We start from the raw sequence: 23,189 nt of genomic DNA, 5'->3' as shown, positions 1-23,189 counted from the left end.
TTACTACATAGCTGTAGTATTGTAAACAAAATGCTATCAGTGCAATATGATTCTCACTGGTCTATTATCTATCATTATCATCATCTTAATCTTAATTTCTTCTTCTTCTTCTGTGGAGGAGGAGGAGGAGTAATGGATCACAGTCATAACTTATATGCCAGGAAGTGTCTCTTTCTAGTCCACAAACCCCACATTCAGGGCTTCCCTCATAAAGTCCCATCCTGTCCATGTCTTTTCTTACAATACCATAATTATCCTTTAAGTATTGTCAGACCATCAGATCTGTGCCCCGGTAAGATATGCGAACTGAACCCTAATTCCTTCTCAGGCTCGGTAATTAATTTCTCTCCCTGCATTGCTATCTCTCTCTTTTCTATCTCTCTCCCTTTCTTTCCCCCACCATTCACAATTTTGAGCCTTCTTGCGGGACAGTATATTTGCACTTGCAGTCCAGTGTTGTCAACTCAACATGAACACTGTAGCACGGAGTGGCGAAAGAAATATTATTAAGCAAGTAGGTAATAACATTTTGCGATGAAGAGAAACAAACAAGTCAGTATCTGTTTTCTATAAATCAGGCAACGAAAATAGCAGCTGCGATCATAGGTGAGGCTTATGTTATTTCAATTGATTACGTATTAAAATTACTTACTTAACTAATACTAATAATACAACATTTTTATGTAATTTATATAGGCAGGTCAGAGCGCCTAATGAAGAAAATCAGGAGAGAGGGAGTCTGTGCAGATGAAAAGCTAGAATCACCAGAGAAGAACAGACCAAGGGAACCTTTAATCCTTGTAGATGATATGAACCGATGTATTTTAAGAAGAAAGATACAAGAATTTTATACAGTGCAGAAAGAATTTCCAACATTGAAGAAATTACTGAAGTTGCGAGAGAAACAATAATTTTCAAGGTTGGAGAGAAATGCTATGGAAAGAGATTCGAGACATGGGATTTAGGTTTAAAAATTGTAGAAATACAAGATTTATTTTGAGTGAAAGAAATTATATTGCAGCATGGAGGACCAGTTATTTATGACACCATTTGACGGAAGTTTGACAACATCCCTATTCGGCAAGGTTATTGGCCTGCTGTTCAACGTGGTGGGAGGAAAGCGGGTGGAATGGAGTGAGTACAGGCGTTAACTTTTCCAAAAATGAGGACAGCGCTGAAGGGGCACAGATCCGATGGTCCGACAATAAAACCCATTACAGTCCTGAAGTCAAATTTAGGCCTGCTTAGTGATGGACAGCCACTATACCTGAAGGTTTGTTCTGGGCATGGCAAGCTGCCCCAACGCTGGCGTACACGTTGGTGGCTTTGGAGAGCACCACATGACCCACGAAGCCCTCGCCCACCAGCGATACATTACAAGTGTTGGGGAGTCTCTGCACGTCCTTGCTGCAGTTGAAGACCACTCTGTCTTCCCCAAATGCTTCCTACACACAGACAAGCAAGTTGATGGGATTAGCTTCGGTAGTATGCATCTAGCATAGCTTAAGGGGATCCGGTAGGCAAAATTTCTTGAAATTTTTTTTTTTTTTTCGATTTTTATGCTATACAATTATACATTCTTTTCTGTTTAATTTGATATACAGGCTGTTTCAAAAGTACGGGGCATAATTTCAGGTATGTATTTCCCACATGTAGACAATCAAAATAGTTCATTACAACATGTGTCCGGAAATGCTTTATTTCCGAGTTATGGCCTTCACAACATTGAAATTCACCGGAGCGTTTTTGTTTCTGCAGGTCGTTGCCGTCAAAGGAGACATTAAGAGGGCACTCTGACAGTTCATTCCGAGGCGAAGGTTACATTCAGTGTTGTGTAGGCGTTAGACTGTGCGACATGTATTCAAATCAAGAGCTGGCAGAGATACACTTCATGTACGGTAAGGCGGACGGCAATGCTGCGCTGGCTCGTCGTTTGTACCAGGAGAGGTACCCACAGCGACAATGTCCAGATCGGAAGACATTTGTACGTCTCCATTACCGTCTGTGCGAGTATGGAAAATTTAACTCTCCTGGTTTGGGAAGGGGAGGACCAAGATCTACAACTCCAGAAGCACAGGAGGAGATTCTGGAGGCTGTGAACATGACTCCTTCTATCAGCACATGAAGGGTAGCATTGCAAGTCAATGTTCCTCATACGACTGTCTGAAGACTGTTGAAAGAGTATCAATTGTATCCTTATCATTTGCAACGTGTACAGGCCCTGTCACCAGCAGATTACCCTGCACGAGTTAGGTTCTGTCAGTGGTTCTTGCAGCGGTGTGGTGTAAATCCGAACTTTCCTGCCTTAGTATTATTTACAGATAAAGCACAGTTCACACGAGATGGCATAACAAATTTCCACAATCAGCATGTATGGGCGTATGAAAACCCACGTGCAACTGTTCCATCTCATCACCAGGTGCGGTTCTCCCTCAACATGTGGGCCGGTATCATTGGTGATCGATTAGTTGGACCCCATGTACTTGTAAACAGACTTACGGGGCAGGTGTACACAAACTTCCTGGAAAACACCATACCTCATGTTTTAGAAGACACTCCACTGATGAATCATCAACACATTCACTTCTTGCATGATGGCGCTCCTGCACACTTCAGTTGTACGGCTCGCCGGTACTTGGATCGAAGGTTTCCTGATCGATGGATAGGTAGAGGTGGCCCAGTTGCTTGGCCTCCACGCTCACCTGATCTGAACCCTCTCGATTTCTACTTGTTGGGCCATTTAAAATCATTGGTTTATTCGTCTCCGGTGCCTGATTTGGAATCCCTTTGGAATCGAATTGTGGCATGTTCTGAGGACATACGCAATACTCCTGGAGTTTGGGATCGTGTTCGCAGGTCAATGAGACATCGATGTGAGGTCTGTATTCAAGCAGGAGGTGGACATTTTGAACATCTTCTGTAATGACAACGACCTGCGGAAAGAAAAACGCTCCGGTGAATTTCAATGTTGTGAAGGCCACAACTCGGAAATGAAGCATTTCCAGACACATGTTGTAATGAACTATTTTGATTGTCTACATGTGGGAAATACATACCTGAAATTATGCCCCGTATTTTTGAAACACTCTGTATATATCATTATTCTATCTTCCCAATAAATATTTCTAAAACAAGTGTGAATAAGCATGGAGAGGGTTTAAACCCTCCATTGATTGGTAAGCATGACTAGCCGCCCCTGGAGCAGACTATGGTCGAGATGGGACCAGTATCTTGAAACGGCGTAGGCTCTGGATTAGGACGGGATTCGCCTGTACAGCCATAGGGAGCATTTTGCAATAATTGCAACTTATTTTTTTCTCTATTACAGTATTCAATATATGAAATTATTATAGCATACAATATATATGAAAAAAAAAAAGGTTTAATATTTTGAATGAAAATAAAAGTTTTAATATTTTGAATTATTTGAACGTTTTTCTGTAAGTTTGTTTTTTTCTTACAAAATGAAGTTTTTTTCAGCTTCTATTACAAATAGGACTTTCAGATTTTCAGAGCACGTTGCCAGAAGCCTTGTCCCTAATTTAACATGAGATTTTCAATAAATCTAAATTAGGAAAATAATTATGTACTGATATATATTGAAAATTGTAGTTAAAATTTGGACCAGAACGAAAAAAAAAATTATATTTAATGTACTATGCACTTTTCCTTCAATTGGCTGTGTTAAATTCAGGTCAGTATATGTAACAATAACGTGTAAAAAAATCAAGTACCTACTACTAGCAGTTTCTGAGAAAAACTACATGAAAAATAATGATTTTAACATAGCCAAGATAGGACGTACCGGGTCCCCTTAACAAATACTGCATGTGATGTATTATTTTTTTCTTTCTTTGATATGAAACTAGGATGATAACATCATCATCTCCATCTACAAATTATAATTTTCGTTCAGTTCATTTAAAAGATGGAAGTCACCCTTAGCTTCTGTGACATGTAGGTTTATAGTCTGTAATTTTGATGGGATTCTTTCATTATTCATTCTGTAGGCATGACCTTCCATTATGCCACAATATTAAAAATATTTAATTCTTCATGAATATTTTCCGTATTTATCTTACCTACTTCTGTTTCTCCAATCAGTTACATATCCAGACATCACAGTAAAGGGTAACTATGGCAACCAAGTGTTTTTTCTACATAGAACTAGGAACAGTTATAGATATTTACATGAAAAATGTCTAATTAACCGTCCTTATTTAAACCTTTCTTAGAATAAAAATAATTGATTTTCCAGATAATTTCTGAAGGGAAACTTCTTCAGAGAGGATACGAGTCGAATTCTGTGAAATAAATGTGAAATATAGCTTTGCGTGTTGTTGCTACGAGATTGTGTACGTTGCTACGTTATCATATCACAAACCAGTTGTTTCGTTTTTAAATTCAGAAAAGTAGAGTATAATAGTAATTTATGTTATCAAGAGAGTAAAATTAGATTTTATCCACGAGTGGAAAATTTAGCGCCCAAGGCAAAGCCATACTGGTATCTGAATTTAATTTAAAATAGTACGCCTTTTCTTTGTAATGTGATATTTTTGTGAAAAAGTTATAAATTAATGAATGAATGGCTAGATTTTATTGTTGCTAATTAAATTGGTTGTCAAGAAGACAGTGACTTAAAAATGTTAATTCAAATTCTTATCCTAGTGACGTTGTGTACTGTTAGTCAAACTGTTAGCAACGGTCAGAAATAGGTTTATACTTCACATGTGAAATAGTAGTACCGGTATTTTAGTTATCATACTTTCATCCTCTGACCTAATATGTTGATTAGAAACCCAATTAGTAACTTAGCAACAAAGGAATATTTACATAATGCTAGGGCTTTAAACAACATTATGGCTAACTGATGTTATATATAAGAAGGAAAATAATTACAATAACTACTACACTAAGATTAATCGTTGTATATCGCATGTGGCTAAAAGCCCATTATGTGTTCGTGAGAAATTATAACACAAACCATGTCAATTTTAGCCTCTTATAAGATTGCTAAGGACTAGTTTAGATGCCAGTCATGTGTAAAAGTGTTAAATTTAACTTTAATGTATCAACTCTCATTGCACGAGCATTTAAAAAGAATACTACACATTTAGAGCTTAAGAAATTTCATTTCTGCCATATATAGAGGCTAAATAGCCTACTTTATTTTTTTTAAGTTAACTCTTCGTATTACTATGATGTACCGAAGTACATGTGGTATTTCCATGTAGGAATTCTGCATTACCATATGATGAAAGATGGGTGGAGTGGAGAAAAATAAATTCTCTCCGACACCGGGACTCGAACCTGGGTTTTCAGCTCTACGTAATGATGCTTTATCCACTAAGCCACACCCGATTTATAACTCTTCGTAGACGAAAGCACCTTCCAAGAAAAGAGCAAAAGCAAAATGCATCCTGCATTTTTGTTCTTGAAATTAGAATGTATTATTCAATTGTTTCCCCTCTTGACGGTCTTCCCAAACACCTTCTGCTTAGTATTCTAATCATACAGCAGACAGTCCCATTTGTGCAGTGTATTATAAGAGTGATAAATTCTAAAAATGACCCAAATTAATAGACGAACTAGAGGATGAAGGATACCCTTGATATTTGTACTTAGCCCTTGTGCTACCTTCAGCTTCTTCTCCAGATAGTCTCGTATTGTCTCCATGTGGCTGTTGTAGGTTGTCAGATTTTCGCACACCAGCCTGGCTGCCTCTCCTAGCCCTACTATCATTGGTGTGTTCTCTGTCCCAGGGCGATAGCCTCTCTCTTGTCCTCCACCGAACATGACAGGGTACAAAGGCACGTCTTGATGCATCAACCCCCGCGCATAGAGACACCCGATGCGTGGTCCATAGAACTGAAAAATAAACCATAAATATGATCTGCACTTTCAAGGTATTTATCATGGTGAAAGAGTTTTGGGTTTTTGCAGTCTTTAATAGATGCATCCAATGTTTCGAAGTCATGTATCGGTTCCATCATCAGGTAAAGGTGAACCTGATTATTGATATATTATTCATTCATCTAGCTTTATGAAATATCATTATGTGTATTCTCTATCTTCATGTACAAAATGATGAAAACAATTTCAGTACCGGTACAGTATTATTAGCCGTTCGAAATTGCCTGTGAACCTTTATTCTTTAGTAATGGATTTGAATATCAACATGTATGAAAAATGGAACATACTTTATCATTATATGTTTTAGAGTTTCCGAAAAAATTAATTTCCTTTACCAAGTCACGAATAATATTACTGTACTGTTTATAGTTTTTCTAGAAGTATTGTTCAAAAGGATGTCATTTACTATACCCCCAAATAAAAACACAAACTTTCGTTTTCTGGATTAAAAACAAAAGGTATACCGATAATCTCAATATTAATACATTTGAGTTCATTTATAAATATTACGATTTAAGTAGGCCTATAAGGCAATTAAGAAGAATCGTAGTGAAAATGGTAATCGGGCTCTTGATTTAGGATCAAACCCCACGATCTTTTTTCTCAGTCTTCAATCTGTTTTTTTGATAATATTGTTGCTATTACTATAATGATTGTTGATAATAGTATAATTATGATAATGGAATATCTTGTCAATATAATTATTTATCTCTTACGGAGAGTGAAGCAAATTGGAAAAATTACGTCATTGATCGGTGTTTAACGTCAATATTCAATTTAAAAAAAATAAAACAATCTGTGACGCGATAACCCACAGAAGGACAAGGCCGGAAGGGAAAAACAAGGAGAACAAGGGGAAGAAAAGGAAAATAAGGTGGAAGACAAGCAGAACAAGGGAAAGACAAGGAGAACAAGGGGAAGACAAGGAGAACAAGGGGAAGACAAGGAGAACAAGGGGAAGACAAGGAGAATAAGGGGAAGACAAGGAGAACAAGGGGAAGACAAGGAGAACAAGGTGGAAGACAAGCAGAACAAGGGAAAGACAAGGAGAACAAGGGGAAGACAAGGAGAATAAGGGGAAGACAAGGAGAAAAAGGGAGAAGAGATCGAGAAAAAGGGGAAAACAAGGAGTACAAGGGGAATACAAGGGAAAGAAGAAGAATAGACCTACATAGCAAAGGGAATACGTTGAAAACAAGGGGAAGGCAAGGAGAACAAGGGAAAGATAAGAAGAATAAGGGAGATACAAGGAGAACAAGTGGAATAGAAAATAAACAAGAGGAAGGAAGAAGAACAAGGGGAATACAACATGGAGAAGGGGAATAGAAGGCGAACAAGATAAATACGAAGAAAACAAGGGGAATATAAGATGACAAGGAATATTCAAGGAGAACAAAGGGAATACAAGGACTGTCATTTACGCAGATTCGTCGGTTGCTACAGAAAGTCGATACTTTCGCATCCACGCAAAATTCTACGTAAAGATATGCAGCATAGTAAAGCTGTGCATTTCTTGACTTTTTTGGAGGTACATATTAAATGACTATATTTAAGTATATAATTTGAATAACTCGGTGGTTTTTATAAAAATAAACTACAAACGGTGTTATCATTTGCAACATTATAAAGGAACAGAAATGCTGCGCAACGCTTGTGATGACAAAGTATTTGTCACCTTAGTGATATTAAATTGTAATCTGTTATTTAAAGACGCTGTATCAACTGCGAGGTATCTGGAATTGATTAAATTTGTGATAGCGAGATGATATCTTGGTGAGGAAAACAAGGATTTGTCATAAGATTGGCTGACATTCACAATACAGCTGGAAATCCCTTAGGAAAAACCCAACCAAGTAATCAGCAGGAGCGGGATTCGAACCCACGCCCCAGGTACGTGTTGAACTAAACTGAGCTACGTCAGTGGCTCCTTAAGTCTTGGTATCACGCTGTAATTACAGAATTTGTTAGAAACGATTCCAGACTGAGATAACATTATCGCATGAAGTGCTGTATCTTGTAATCCTATCCAGAACCGGTTTTTGGAGATAACGTCTCAAGAGCAGACTTACCTTGTGGCCGACTATAGTTAAGTAATCAACTTGCAGAGTCGGGGCATGAACTGAGATCTTTCCAATCGCCTGAGCTGCGTCAGTGTGGTATAATATCTTGATTTTGTTCTCTTCTCTTCTTTTAAGATTTATTTCTTCTAAACCTCTGAAACAATATCGAACAATATCATTATAGAACTAAATCGCTACACCAGATGAGTCATCTGTGCCTTCTTTATGTAAAGTTATGCAATCTCGTATAGTCGTAGTCGATTCTGAGAAAACCCTATCTATAGTGATCAGATCTGAAATACAAAAGCACTATAGTGTTTTTGTAATCTGGTATTATTTTACGATAATTTATCAATCACAAAATTATCTGGCATCAGTGGAATTTATGATAGTAAAATGGAACCGTATTTGGAAAAATGAGTGCGAGATTTCACTATATAATTACCCGACATTCGTATTACAGTGGGAAAAACTTGGGAAAAAAAACCGACCAAATTATCGGCCCAAGCAGCATATGAACTCCATTTGGGTGCAAAATCGGGTTACGAATTACGGTCGGCCTGTGTTGCGCAGTCGGTTGAGTGCTGGCATTCCGTGTCCGAGGTTGCGGGTTCGATCCTGGCTCATGTCGATGGCATTTAAGTGTGCTTAAATGCGACAGGTTCATGTCAGGAGATTTACTGGCATATAGAAGAACTGCGGTCATTCATTCTTATCATAATATGTTTTGTTTTGTTTATTGTATCTTGTGCTAACACAGGTGCTAAACTGTAATTGGCCTTTGTGCTGTTGTTTAGCACGTTAATATATATATATATATATATATATATATATATATATAATTTATTTCAAGAAATAGTCTGCCCAGGCATCCTGGGTTGCCAAAAACACAGAATAACACACATATAAGAATAGTAATGATTACAGTAAGATAGATGAGCCAAATTTAAATGTGAACTAGGAGCTTAAGTTTAAGAAATAATAAATTTGTACATATATTTGTAACAATCACACACTAACGAATAGAAAAGGGGGGGGGGTATTATGATATTCCGTATAAATGATTTTTCAGAATTGCCACAGACCCTTTAATGGTTGAAGTAATTATTTTTGGAATGATGTCATGGATTCCAAATGTTTTGATAGTGTTTACAGTTGATCGTGGGATGGTGCCCCTCGCTCCGATCATTAAACCATGTACTTCCCAGGTGCCTTCCATCTGATATTTTTCTCGAAAATACGGAATAGTAGGCTCATAAATTTGTTGTTTTTCTTTGTTGACCTCGGATGGTTGGGTCTGGCTCATCTCAAATCTAACAGTTGAATGAATGAACGAAAGAACGAAGAAACAAACTATTATTATTATTATTATTATTATTATTATTATTACTATTATTATTATTATTATTATTATTATTATTATTATTATTATTATTATTATTATTACCGCGAAATAAATACGCGCGTACAGATATTTGCAGAAATCCATTGTATACTATAAACATACTTGATGCGTATATCGTAAGTGTATGAACATAGTTTTAAATATCAATATTTACACAAGAAAGTGTGAGGTCAGAAAATGTTATCACAGATTTCTTGCGACATTATTAAACATTCTATAACCTTAAAGTATCAAAATAATACGAACAAAGAACCTTCCCTGATAATATATGTTGACATGTAACAATATTTTGTATGAGAAAAAAAAGCAGTATGACGCAAATGCGTGTATTAAAGTGATAGGTAATTGCGTCAATGAGATTATAATGTCTCGATCAAGTGTATTCAAGAGATACAAGGACACATAATAATGCATCATCTTCTGTATTAGTAAAATCGTAATATTTACATGCTTATCTCTTCTAAAACAATAGGTAGATTGCAACTGTAATGGCAACTTTATTTGGAATAGCTAATGTTCTTAAAATTAGCTGTTACTAGGTGATTTTTAGTGCACTGGTGGTTGCCACTGTATCCGAAATTCAAAACTTGCTCGCAGCAATGGATAAACTATAAAATGGCTTCCTTAGAAAGGAAAGTAAAGCTGAGGGTTCCATGTCGTACATTTACAGCATGCAAAAGAACTCTGTCCCTGAACGATAGGTTTCCAGACAGAATTTACCCACATAAAAATTTGGAAGTGGCATCATGGGCTCATATCAGTGGACTTAGTGCGTGTGAGCCTATCCCACTCTTCATCTGCAGTTCAGACTATATCCATTACATGAAACAACTCATACCAGTTGCATAAATATGAAGGACCGGCTCATACAAAGATGTAAAAACAAAGTGACTTCCTTTTATATATGATTCCAACAGGTGTATCTGAATTTTACAGAAAATGATCATCTATCTACATTCCATACTTTTACAGCTGCCAAGTTAAAATTGCTATCATGAAAAATGAAAAAAAAAATAAAAAAATTTAAATACCAGTGAATTGAGAGCGCTAACTTATAATGACCATGAACCTGAGTTCAAACCCCAACACCAGCGAGGTTTTACAGAGTGATTCCTGCAGAACCAAACCTGATAAATTGAACCGGAATATTGAGAAACCCCACATGTCTAGAAAACTCAACTTTTCAGGAGATACAAAAAACATCTCAGGTCCTAGATTTGTGCTCACTTTAGCTAAAATGAATGTTGATGGGAATATCTGGTGTTTCTCTTCATAATATCTACATGTTTAGATTACGAAATCATATATACCATAACTCAATTTCGTAAAAAAAATGGACAAGTGGGGTTTCTCAATATTATGATTCAATTACTGTCATATCCCACTTTTACATTCCCGCAATTAACGTTTTCCCGTCATTTACAACATTCTTTTCTCGGTCCTTTTATTTTCCTATTGTTGTTTTTTCCCCCCTGTATTTACGATGTAATTTCAAAATTCCTGCAATTTACACTGTTTCCGCCAAACAAAGGATATAAAAATGGCGTAAATGCGAAAAATTGAACACACAATTGTGACTACCAATGTAAATTTTGTTTAAATACTGTCAATTTATATAGATTCAAGTATAACAAATTCTGTCATCACGTGTTTTTCTTGTAAAGCATAATGTGATCACTGGTGAGGAACAAACTGTGGAGGAAATTCTCGATATGCATCTCCAGGATAACAGTACTGGTACTAGTGATGATGATGATGATGACGATGATGATGATGATGTACTTTGTTTTTTTTGCTATGAACTTCTATTATGTATAATTACTACCTTCCTCTGTCAATTTGGATAATGTATATTTCGGAAAATGTATGGTAAGACTTTCCTGTGTTAAATTTCAACGTACGGTACCTCGTTAACATGTTTCGACCTATTTATGGGTCATCTTCAGAACTGGTCGTTGTTGGTCTTGGCACCTCTTGTTGTTTCCTGTGAGGGTGTGTTCCTGTGGTATAGTGTAGAGTCAAAGAGTGTGTGTGTTGAGAATTTCGTTGGGGTGTGTTTTCATATGTCTGTATATTTCATATTGTTCTAGTGTGTTTAGTTTCTGGCTTTTGGTTGGATGTGCAGTATTTCCATGTCTGTGTTGACGTCTCTGTGGGTGTGGTTAGCATTTGTGATGTGTTCTGCATATGTGGAGGTGTTCTGTAATTTTTTTATGGCTGTGATGTGTTCTTTGTAACGAGTTTGAAATGATCTGCCTGTCTGTCCTATGTAGAAGTTGTTGCAGGTGTTACATTCGAGTTTGTATACGCCTGTGTGGTTGAATTTGTTTGTGTTGTTTATGTGTTGAGATGTTTTTGTAGAGTGTTATTTGTTCTGTATGCGATGTTGTAATTTAATTTCTTGAATGAGGTTGCAATTTTATGTGTGTTTTTGTTTTCGTATGTTAGTGTGATGTATTTTTTGTGTTCTTGTGTTTGTGTTGTATTCTTCTGTTTTTTGTGATTATGTTTTGTCTTACGTATCATGTTGTCTATTATGTTAGGGTTGTATCCGTTTTCTTGTGCTATGTATTTGATTGTGTTTAGCTCTTCGTTGTAATCTTGTTGGTTCATTGGTATGTTGAGTAGTCTGTGTACCATTGTTCGGAATGCAGCTTGTTTGTGTATATTATGTATATATTTCTTAGTTTGTCTTACTCAAAAACTATAATAATTACTGATCACACATCATATTTTAATTCCTCAAGCGTGTAGTGGCCACGAAATGGTAAGAGATCCATATCTTGAGGCTTCGTCAACAGGAACACGTATTCTTTTTTGTTCGTTATGCCTTGCTAGCTAGCGCAACAGTCCATGATATTGCATAGGTCAGTTTTGAACATTGCAAAGCAGTAGGAGATTCGTACCTGGAAATCTCTGCAACGGGTAAGATGACACCTGTCTCGTTGTTGGCTAGCATGACTGTGATGAGACTGGTGTTGGGTCTGACAGCACAAAGTATGTCACGTGGGTCCACAGAACCTGTTGTGTTCACAGGCACGATACTCAGTTCTGCAAACACACAACCAGCAGATAACTTCACACCAAGCGATGATGATGATGATGATGATGATGATGAGGAGGAGGATATTATTATTATTATTATTATTATCATTATTATTATTATTATTATTTTTATTTTTTTTTTTATTTGTCAATAGATTTGTGAACAATACAAGTTTCTGACATTGTAAAAATCTTAAAGTTACTTAATATAAAAATCCATTTTGAATCTTGCGTACACTACTTTTAACACTTGAATATAAGTAATTGATTAACTAGCGGACTTACTCGTGTTAATTATGTAAGTCTGTGCGGTTTACAGCTGTTTCAACACACAAACACAAGAACACAAGAAATACATCACACTAACATATAAAAACAAAAGCACACGTAAGATCGCATCTTCATTCAGAAAGCAGACATACAACATAGCATACAGAACAGAAAACACACTACAAAGACATCTCAACACACAAAAAACACAAACAAATAAATACGACCACACAGGCATATACAGATTCACATGTAATAGTTGCGACAAGTTCTACATTGGACAGACAGGCAGATCATTCCAAACACGCTACAAAGAACACATTAAAGCAATAACCAGAGGACACAATACATCTACATATGCCGAACACATAACCAATGCTAACCATACATACAATAACATAAATGCAGACATGGAAATCCTACACATACAACCCAAGAACCAAAAACTCAACACACTAGAACAATACGAAATATACAAACACACTAAAACACACCCAGATCAAATTCTCAACACACAGATCAATTTTAGTACACACATACTATTTGACTCCACTTTTCAACACTTTTCAACAATCAAACGCACCCACACAACAGGCAGAGAAGTTCGAGATGACGCCGAGATCTAGTAGGCTCTGAGAATGGTGTGATGAAGCACCGAAACACCTGTAAGCCGCACAGACTTACATAATTAACACGAGTAAGTCCGCTAGTTAATCAATTACTAATATAAAAATCTTAAAATTAAAAATTAACAGATTGAAATTACACAAACTAATTCAGAATAACAATTATAATAAATTACACATAGATTGAAATTATACAAAAAATTGGAAATAATAGAGATTATAATAATCTACAGTTTCACTAAAATTATAGAAACAATTGTGAACAACAAGAAATACAATAAACTAACTACTCATAATAGACTGAAATTATAAAAAAAATGGTAATGTCAGAGATTATAATGAACTGAACTGTGTTTATACATAATGGCAAAAAAAAATTATAATGATAATCTTATCAATTTCTCAAATATATGATTCTACTACATGGATACCTATCTACAGTTAAATATAATAATATACTCCATCACTTTTTCTTGACTTAAGTCCCAATTGAAGCTAACAGCAAGCATTGAGTAATTTCTTATTAAGATGCTGTACTGCCATATTTGTTTTAGAAAATCGCGCTCTGTTCTGATGTATTTAAGTATACCTACTTAATTATGTTTTTCGTACCATTCTACCATTGCTCCATAATCACATCGTAGCTCCAACAACTCTGACTTGTTCTTACCGATGGCTGCCTTCTTCTCTGCCAAATATCTGAGTGGCAGAATCACAGCTGGGTGCTCTATATTTGTTGTTATGATGTGAGGTTTCTTTCCGTAGTGTTCGGACTCTGGATTACATTTCAACCATTCATCATAGTAGTTAAGGATGCCGAAGATTACAATATTGTTAGCCTGAAACAAAACTTTTATCATTAAGGCTTACAGGCACGAGACATTTGGAGTACTGCATAGTAAGCTGTACCTAGAAATTAAATCAATGAATTCTTAGGTTACAAAATAATAATAATAATAATAATAATAATAATAATAATAATAATAATAATATTTATTATCTGTCAATAAGTTTCTGGGATTGTCATAATCTTAAAATTAAAAATTAGGATATTGAAACAATATAAAGTAATTAACAATTAAAATAAATTACACAATGAATACATAACCGATAATAATAATAATAATAATAATAATAATAATAATAATAATACTATTATCTGTCAACAAACTTGTAAACAAGTTCGTGGCTTGTGGGCTTTGTCAAAACCTTAAAATTTCATAAATATCTCAAAATTAAAAATTAGTAGATTTAAATTATACGAATAATTAAGAATAATATTTACAATGAATTGCACATAGATTACAACAAAGATTACGATGAATACATAATAGCTGAGAATAATAATAATAGTAAACATATAATAATAATAATATTTATTACCTTAGCTGTTAATAGACTTGTATACACTTCAACTTTCTGACATTGTCAATATTTTAAAGTTACATAAAATCGTGAAAATAAAAATAAATAAATAAATAAATACATAAATAAATAAATTGAAATTATACAAAATAATTAAAAATAAAAATTACAATGAACTACACGTAGATTAAAACAAATATTGCAATTAATATATAATGATTAGTAATAATAATAATAATAATAATAATAATAATAATAATAATAATAATAATAATAATAATAATAGGCGGCCGGGTAGCTGTGGAGAGCAGCTGGCTACGGACTGGAAGGTCCAGGGTTCGATCCCAGGTGGTGACAGGATTTTTTCTCGTTGCCAAACTTTCAGAACGGCCCTGAGGTTCACTCAGCCTCCTATAAAATTGAGTACCGGGTCTTTCCCGGGGGTAAAAGGCGGTCAGAGCATGGTGCCGACCACACCACCTCATTCTAGTGGTTCAGAGTTTTATGAAACAATTTACATTCCAAGCCCAAAATTTCAAATGTTGAATTCTGAAACAAGATATAGATAGACATGCGTCGTACATAGCTTTCTAATATGAGAAATATACGAGTACCTCTGTTCCTCCAGAGGTGAATATAATATCTTCAGGAACAGCACCTATCATATCAGCTAATTGTTTCCTTGCTTCCTCAATGTTCCTCTTGGCTCTAATTCCAAATCCGTAACTAGAACTTGGATTGCCCCACAGCTCCTCCATTGACTGCGATATCTTTGAAATAACACTTGGTTCAAGTGGTGTTGTTGCGTTGTAGTCCAAGTATATCTCCATGTCTGTAATAATCAGTAGTACATATTTGGGTATCAACAATTATACGAGCACAATGGACTTAAATTATTTCAGACTAATACTTCTTCTTCTTCTTCTTCTTCTTCTTCTTCTTCTTCTTCTTCTTCTTCTTCTTCTTATTATTATTATTATTATTATTATTATTACTATTATTATTATCGTCATTATATTATTATTATTATTATTATTATTATTATTATTATTATTATTATTATCATTATTATTATTGTGCTAAACTGTAATTGGCCTTGTGCTGTTGTTTTGCACGTTAATATTCTAAATAAAATAAATAAAATATTATTATTATTATTATTATTATTATTATTATTATTATTATTATCATTATTATTATTGTGCTAAACTGTAATTGGCCTTGTGCTGTTGTTTTGCACGTTAATATTCTAAATAAAATAAATAAAATATTATTATTATTATTATTATTATTATTATTATTATTATTATTACCGGTATTATTATTACCTGTTACATGTTACTGTTAGGCTACTATTTTTTTTGTGGAATGAGTTTGCACTATGATAATAATTATTAAGGAAATATATTTGCAATCTATTAGGCTTACAGTTTTACAGATAAATTCTCAAACAACAGAATTAGACGAATGTTAATTAATAACTAATGTGTTCGTTGACAAAATAAATAATTGAGGACCGTTTTTGCAAAACTTGCTAACTGTAAAAAGTAAATTTTATGGGAAACACAAAAAACTGAAATAACTCCAAGTTTTGCTATAGCTCTCACATAGCAGAAAGCAAGTTTTGAAAAAAACAATCACACTTTGACACACTACTGTGAAGGAAATAATAAGATTTTCGTAAGAAGCCTTTAGCATCATGTAGAGATCTGTCTTATGTTAACTAATCCACCAAAATCTCAATTTTGACAATTTTGCAGTTAGCAAGTTTTGCAAAAACGGTCCTCAATTGTACTTCAACTTAATGTCATTTTATGATATCTACTAGGGAAAAAACTTACTTTACTTACAGGTACTCAATAGATGAGGAAGTAATGGAAATGATCGAAACTGTCAAAGATTTAGCATACGATTGACTTCTAATAAGTATGGATTTTTTCAGATGTATACTTGAACTTGTGTCTTATTCTTTTAAACTTCTCGGATTTCTCTTTAGATATTACCATAAAATTCTCTTACCAAGTTAGTTCAATTTTTTTCCCCCCATTAGCGTAGTTACACAAAAACTTGAATACCTACTTTAGAATCAAATTAAATATATTAACAAACTTGAAAGAGTTCAAAATAGATTTATTAGATATTTCTTTCTAGATCATTCGGTTACTATCCCTCTTGAAATAATGTAATTAAATACGAATGATATTTCTTACTCATCTCTTTTTAATTTTGACTATTTACAGAATGAAAGGAATAATATTTACATAAAATATCTTTAGGTCCAACAAATCATTTAATATAAATTATGCTAGAACATCTTATTATAAATACTCCTTGCTTCTTAGAATCTGTTGTTGCTAAAACAAACTCAATAATTTGACATCACAACAGAATAAAAGTACTTTATTAAAATGATAAGTAAAATTATTTTGAAAATATTTCAAGTAAGCCTATGTTTCAATGGATGAGAAGTTTATGTATAAACATATTTTGTTTAAGAGTAGACTACACATTCCTGATTTTTACTATGACGGCATTTCAGCATGAATACTTTCAGAATATAAAATTTCATAGAGAATATAGATGCATGTTTTAGGGTTTGAAGAATATTTTGTGTTGAAGAGTATATGTGCATAGTATTTCAAAGTGTTTTGTCTGTGTTTATTAATTATTTATTTTCCAATTCTCGTTTGGTTGTTCATCTGGTTATTTCAGGAGTGAAGTTAATGCCCATTGTATTAATTATATATTATATCATTTATCTTGTATTTTATCCTTCCAAGGACATAATTATAACAAATGAATACGATATTGATAGAAGATTCTAAAGATACATGTTCAAAATACGCGGTAACCAATGCCTGTTTGATAGTATGCATTAATGAAAAACAAATTCAAAATATAATTGTGCAGTATTATCCAAGCTGCACTGATAGGAGTGTTCTGCTTTATTTTAATATAGTTAATAATTATGACTATGTGAAGACAATTGTTGTACCTTGCAAATTGCAGAAGAATCCAGATATATGATTTAACTAAAATACTTATTTCAGCTTACGCAAATACCAAAGTATTTTCTATTTTCCCACGGTCTCATAACCTAACTTCTAAATGCGTTTTCTGTCTTCTACACTCTACTGTCTTCCGACCTCCCCCTCCCCTTATCCTGCCTATTGTGTAATCTGTTCAAGGGCCGTCCAGCCTTGTGAGGAAGTCTGCGGAAGAATGAATATTTTGGCGAACTAACAATGTAATAAGAGGGACTAAGCTTTTTGAAGGCTACTGGTACCTCTTACCCCCAAATATTTTCTTACTTTTAGTTATCATTGTTCCAAATGCTGAACTGTCTATAGTAAATCCATATACCTTGCTGAACTGTAATAAAATCAGTAGAATATTGAAAGTAATATTTCGAATCACTTCTTCGAGCCTTATGATACACATTTAATTTTTTTTTTAATATTACCGGTATAAAAAATACCTCAGAGAAAACAGAACACATTATCTAAAAATGTTTGAAGTCAAATAAGTTACTGGTACTATTGTTCATTGTTGTCAACGACAAAATCGCTATCAACACAAGAATTTAGAAGGCTTTGGTGAAAAAACGTTCCTTATTATTAATGCGGGAATATAATATTAAAATGAAGACAATGTTGTTTTTTTTACAATAAGTTTTGTGTATTAATTATGGATAATAAAGGTAAACAGTTAAAGTTAAAATAATACAAAAGTAATGGTTGTACTATTCCGATTTATTTAGTGATTTTAATTTGTGACCAAAATTAACATAATTAATTTTATATTTTACTATTCTTACTTCGTGATTTAATGAAGAGCACTATTGCTGCAATGAAACCCAAAATTGATAAAATTTAAGTTTGCAGTCACAAAATACAGACCTTGAAGAACTGCAATTTTGATAATGAAGCAAATTAAAACTTAGATCCTTCTTCACATGTTCCATTTTCTTAGTATTTGAACAGATAAATTAAAGAAATATATAGGCCTTTGGTGTAAGTGGGCCTACATTTGTTTATAATATAGCTAATTTATTTTAGGTTTCAATGTCAGGTTCAACATAAAAAATAATTAATTCGGATTTTTCTGTCATCTTTTCCAGAACTGTTGACAGTTATGCAACTTATATTTCAACGTCACAATCCCTCAATTCCTTTTTTTTTAACGTGGTATATATACTATTCACTACCAGTAGTATAAATTTAGTAAAACTTAAAATTTAATTTCTAGGCGCTCTACATACCTGCTCTCCTCTATATACCAGTACATCTTTTGTGGTGAACACGAACGTAATGAAATTGGAAGCATGATGACAGTTATCATTATTTTGTAAACTATTTTTCTTTGACTTATTAAACTGTATAGACTTTTTTCTTTTTCAGAAACAATGGATTCGCTCCCCCTCATTCCCAAACGTCTTATTTTACCTTGCTCGGATATGACTCATGTCATTCGAGAAGTGTTCCAAGATGTACTCAGCAATGAGACAATAGATATGCGTTTGCATCAAGATCGTTGTTTTTATGATGGGTCAAGTGAAAAAAAGAAAAATACATTAATGGAGGTTCATATTTTATAATTTAATAATTTAAGTACTTTTAAAATGAAAATTGATTACTGAAAACAAACTGACGAAATTAATGTCTTTAAGTATATTATTTTATCTGGTATTTAACTTTTACCATCTTCTTCCTGAGGATTTTCTCATGAAATTCGGCCAGTGTATGGGACTGGTGTTTACCCAGCATATTGATGAATTTGAGGACCTACACTAGATAGTGGAATCTGGTTTAGAAAACCAGCTGTAACGGATGGGTGGATCAGGATGTTTATGCTGACCACACATTACCACCTTTATGGTTGGATGATCGTTCACCTCTGCTGATGCATGTGGATGTGATGCCAGTAGTTGGTTGATCTGCTTTTGTACTTCATGGGCTATCTCACCAAGGATTATTATTATTATTATTATTATTATTATTATTATTATTATTATTATTATTATTATTATTATTATTGTCTTCTTTCTGAGGGCTTTGATTCTTGGCAGGTAGGCAAAATAGCAGTGGGATCTTTTCTCAACCTTCACTTTCTCCACTTTTGTCGTACTGTACCAGTAGTTCATTTTGAACAACTACAAGATGCATCAATAAATAACACAGTCGGTTTGTGTCAAAGACAATTCTTATGATAACAGAGGAAATTTCTGTCTGCTTTATTGATAAGTGACTTATTTTTTCTGCTTTGTTTTCCTTCTGCTGGCCAGTAGGCCTGCATCACTTAAATTTTAATAAATGGTCAGCATTCATGATAAAATTTGGATCTTTGCAGAGATGCTGTTCTTTTTCCTCAACTTCTTCTTCTTCATCATCATCATCATCATCATCATCGTCATCGTCATCGTCATCATCATCATCTCATCATCATCATCATCATCATCATTACCTTCATAATATAGATTGCTTTCCTTAAGATTTGTCTAGTAGTGCTTGGTTATATTTGTGTCTATTGTCATTCTTATAAAGATAAATTAATACTTGAAATAAACGAGGAACTGGGTGCAATAACAGCATTAATGTAAAAACCGCTTTTGAGAAAAATTTGATATAAATTTTTTAATTGTTAGGAATAAAATCTTTACATTTTTTAATAATTAATATGTTAATAAAATTAGAGATTTTATAATGTATAATATTTAAGAACAGCTATCTATGCAATAAGAAGAAGTGCGTTATATGGCAGTAAACATTTTTAATAGCCTCCCTAGGGATATAAAAAATGAAACTCAAAACATAAGATTATTTAGGGCCAAATTAAAAGAGTACCTAATTTCTCACGTCTTCTATTCTGTAGGTGAATTCATGACATTCAACAATGCTTCATGAATATTTCTGTGTTCTATTAAGTATTGACACTAAAACTTTGTGTTTTACTAGTAAACTATATTGTAAAACTCTTCTGTATATATTTCAACTAGACTGTGACTACAATTAAGACTTCATAGCAATATTAAGTTTTTTTTTTTTTGACGTGTTCCATATTGTAGCTGTGAAGCAATGTACGAATACCATGGAATATAAATAAATACAATACAGATTAATACTCTTATTGCATCCAGATCCTTATGTAAGAATAAAATATTGTACAAATATACAACAAAATGGCGTTAATTTGAATGCTCTCTCCAGGAATACAAGAAGTACCAAATTCTTTTGCAAGATGTTGCTTCTGTTGAAGCGAAAATGATGGATGTTCAAGCTGATCTTCTTATACAGAAAGATTTTGTGGAGAGTAATAAATTAGTAAAAGAGAGGCTGAAACTTAAAAGGATACCTTTTGAGCAGACCTTCACCAAGGAAGAAGTGAAAAAATTTAATCTGATACAGTCTAAAGATATGTTACCACCTCTGCATGAACAGAAACTAGGTAAGCAAAGTCCTACAAAATGAAATTTATAGGGATGGGCACAAGACTGAATAAGTTGTGCAGTGATAACATTTTGTAGGAGACATGAGCTCTGGTGTGGAAGTCAGTACCTTTCTTCTCCTTAATACGAGGGGGATCCAGGAAATAACGACTGTTCGCGCATACCTGCCGCGCAGCTGACTCCCCTTCCTTGTTTGAAGGTCAACTGGCTTCCTTAACATGTGTTCTCATAATGTTGTGAGTACTGGTTGCAACAAGTTGCCATTGTGCATTTTGTGTTACTTCAAAATGAACGACGTGATTGATAATCCCGCCGACTGTGAGGTGAGGAGTGTGATTCGATATTTGAATGCCCGACATTTGAAACCTGCAGAAATTTACCAGCAATTGAAAGAAGTGTATGGTGATACTATAATGAATGAAAGAAATGTGAGAAAATGGTGCGAAATGTTCAACAATGGGCGAACAAATGTCCACGATGAAACTCGACCCGGACGCCCATCACTTATCACAGAAGACCTGAAGACTAAAGTGAACGACAGAATCTTGCAAGACGGGCGCACATCACTCGACGAATTGCATATTGCCTTTCCTACATTTCTCGTTCTTTGCTTGGTGAAATTGTGTCGCAACATCTTGGCTAGAGTCGGGCAGACTGCCTCATATTATCGCCCGTTCTCGGTTGCATAATCACCGCAGTCTCGCCCAGTGCGCGAGTACCTAACGTAGCCAAATGAATCATTGATAGAGAACACGAGATTCTCTTGGTCCCGAGATTACCGATACTAGGTCATTCCCGACAGTCTCGGACGTCTATGCGGGACTGTAGTAATGATAAGAAAGCAGTATCGCTCGGGCCATGCTTCTATAGGAAGCATTGGCTTATACACTTCCCGGTTCTTTAAACATATATCATGTCGTAGCTCCTATAATACTTAATCAATCGCGCTGTAATTTTTTGGATTGATAGCTCAATGTCTAAGAAAAGCATAGAAAAACAAATCGAACTGAAAATCTTTTTTTGAAAGTGAAAAAAAAAAATATATTAACTTCGATGGAGATTGATCTGTTCAGACTTCACCGCTGGTAAGCGGCAAACTTTTTTGTTTTTCACGTTAGATGGGGGGTCAAAGCGAGAGAAATGTTGAGAAAGGATGGAAATTACTTTTAAAAGTGATGGCAACTCAAAATTTTTACTGGTTCTCGAATAACTGCGAGTTAACCTGTTAGCGCGGGACTCATGACTCAAACGTTTGTTCCGTAAAATTTGTACGGAACCCTTCAACGCTTGAAAACTCGTTATTGTACGGATGGTATTAAATGGTATTTTAATACAGGTAGTTGAAAATGAGGCTATACTCGTGTAGTCCAAGATGGTTTACACTTTACAGTAATTAAGCTATCTTTTATAACAACTAAATAAAAAAAATAGTTTGTAACACAATGATATGAAACATGAAAATATTAAAAGCTGGTTCACAATAAACCGAGAACGGAAACGGCAACGAGAACTAGAACGGAAATATTGTTAAAATAAATGTATTTAAAGATAAGCATTCACAATTAACTATTCTGAATGCTCACATTTAAATACTATACATTTATTTTAACATTATTTCCGTTCTCGTTTCCGTTCCCGGTTTATTGTGAACCAGCCTATAACTATAGAAAACTACACTTTCTATTGGTGTGCACGTTATAAATTATTGTTACAGAACAATCATTATTGTATTCTAGCCATGTTACAATATAAAATTATATAGGCCTATATGGTTTATAATAATTATCCTATATGTTATAGGAACGAGAATAACAAGTTAAGAATTAATCAGATTTCTAATACTTGTACCGGTACCTAATGGTAACTTACAAGACAGTAATAAATAATAACCATCATAATAATCCTGATAATCATAATCTTAATCATCCTAATGATTACGATAATGATGATGATGATGATGATAACAGTACTAATAATAATAATGATATAATGATAATAATAATAATAATAATAATAATAATAATCACTGTAGAGTAACGGTTAGCACACCTGACTGTGAA

General features: G+C 34.1%; 2 protein-coding genes across 3 annotated transcripts in view; one reads left to right on the top strand and one right to left on the bottom strand.

Annotated features, from left to right (window-relative positions):
- LOC138701020 (selenocysteine lyase-like) overlaps positions 1-17,834 on the bottom strand; it is a 28,004-nt gene extending 10,170 nt beyond the window's left edge. The window contains exons 1-7 of the mRNA XM_069827516.1: positions 17,680-17,834; positions 15,299-15,516; positions 13,990-14,158; positions 12,285-12,429; positions 7,983-8,127; positions 5,638-5,868; positions 1,268-1,445 (exon numbers count right to left, since the gene is read on the bottom strand). Of these exons, the coding sequence (XP_069683617.1) occupies positions 1,268-1,445; positions 5,638-5,868; positions 7,983-8,127; positions 12,285-12,429; positions 13,990-14,158; positions 15,299-15,514 (1,084 nt within the window). The 5' untranslated portion in view covers positions 15,515-15,516; positions 17,680-17,834. The remainder of the gene's footprint in view (positions 1-1,267; positions 1,446-5,637; positions 5,869-7,982; positions 8,128-12,284; positions 12,430-13,989; positions 14,159-15,298; positions 15,517-17,679) is intronic.
- Positions 1-23,189, top strand: part of LOC138701015 (deleted in lung and esophageal cancer protein 1-like) — a 168,793-nt gene that overhangs the window by 82,278 nt on the left and 63,326 nt on the right. For both annotated transcript variants that reach the window (XM_069827511.1, XM_069827510.1), the window contains exons 2-3: positions 19,085-19,266; positions 20,891-21,128. Coding sequence is in view for 1 of the 2 variants with exons in the window: in XM_069827510.1 (XP_069683611.1) it covers positions 19,090-19,266; positions 20,891-21,128 (415 nt within the window). In the remaining variant the exon portion in view is untranslated. The remainder of the gene's footprint in view (positions 1-19,084; positions 19,267-20,890; positions 21,129-23,189) is intronic.

The sequence above is a fragment of the Periplaneta americana genome, chromosome 6 (assembly GCF_040183065.1).
Source record: "Periplaneta americana isolate PAMFEO1 chromosome 6, P.americana_PAMFEO1_priV1, whole genome shotgun sequence".
NCBI classification, from domain to species: domain Eukaryota; kingdom Metazoa; phylum Arthropoda; class Insecta; order Blattodea; family Blattidae; genus Periplaneta; species Periplaneta americana.
Note: the sequence above shows the minus strand (reverse complement) of the source record. Positions and strands in the feature narration are given on the sequence as shown.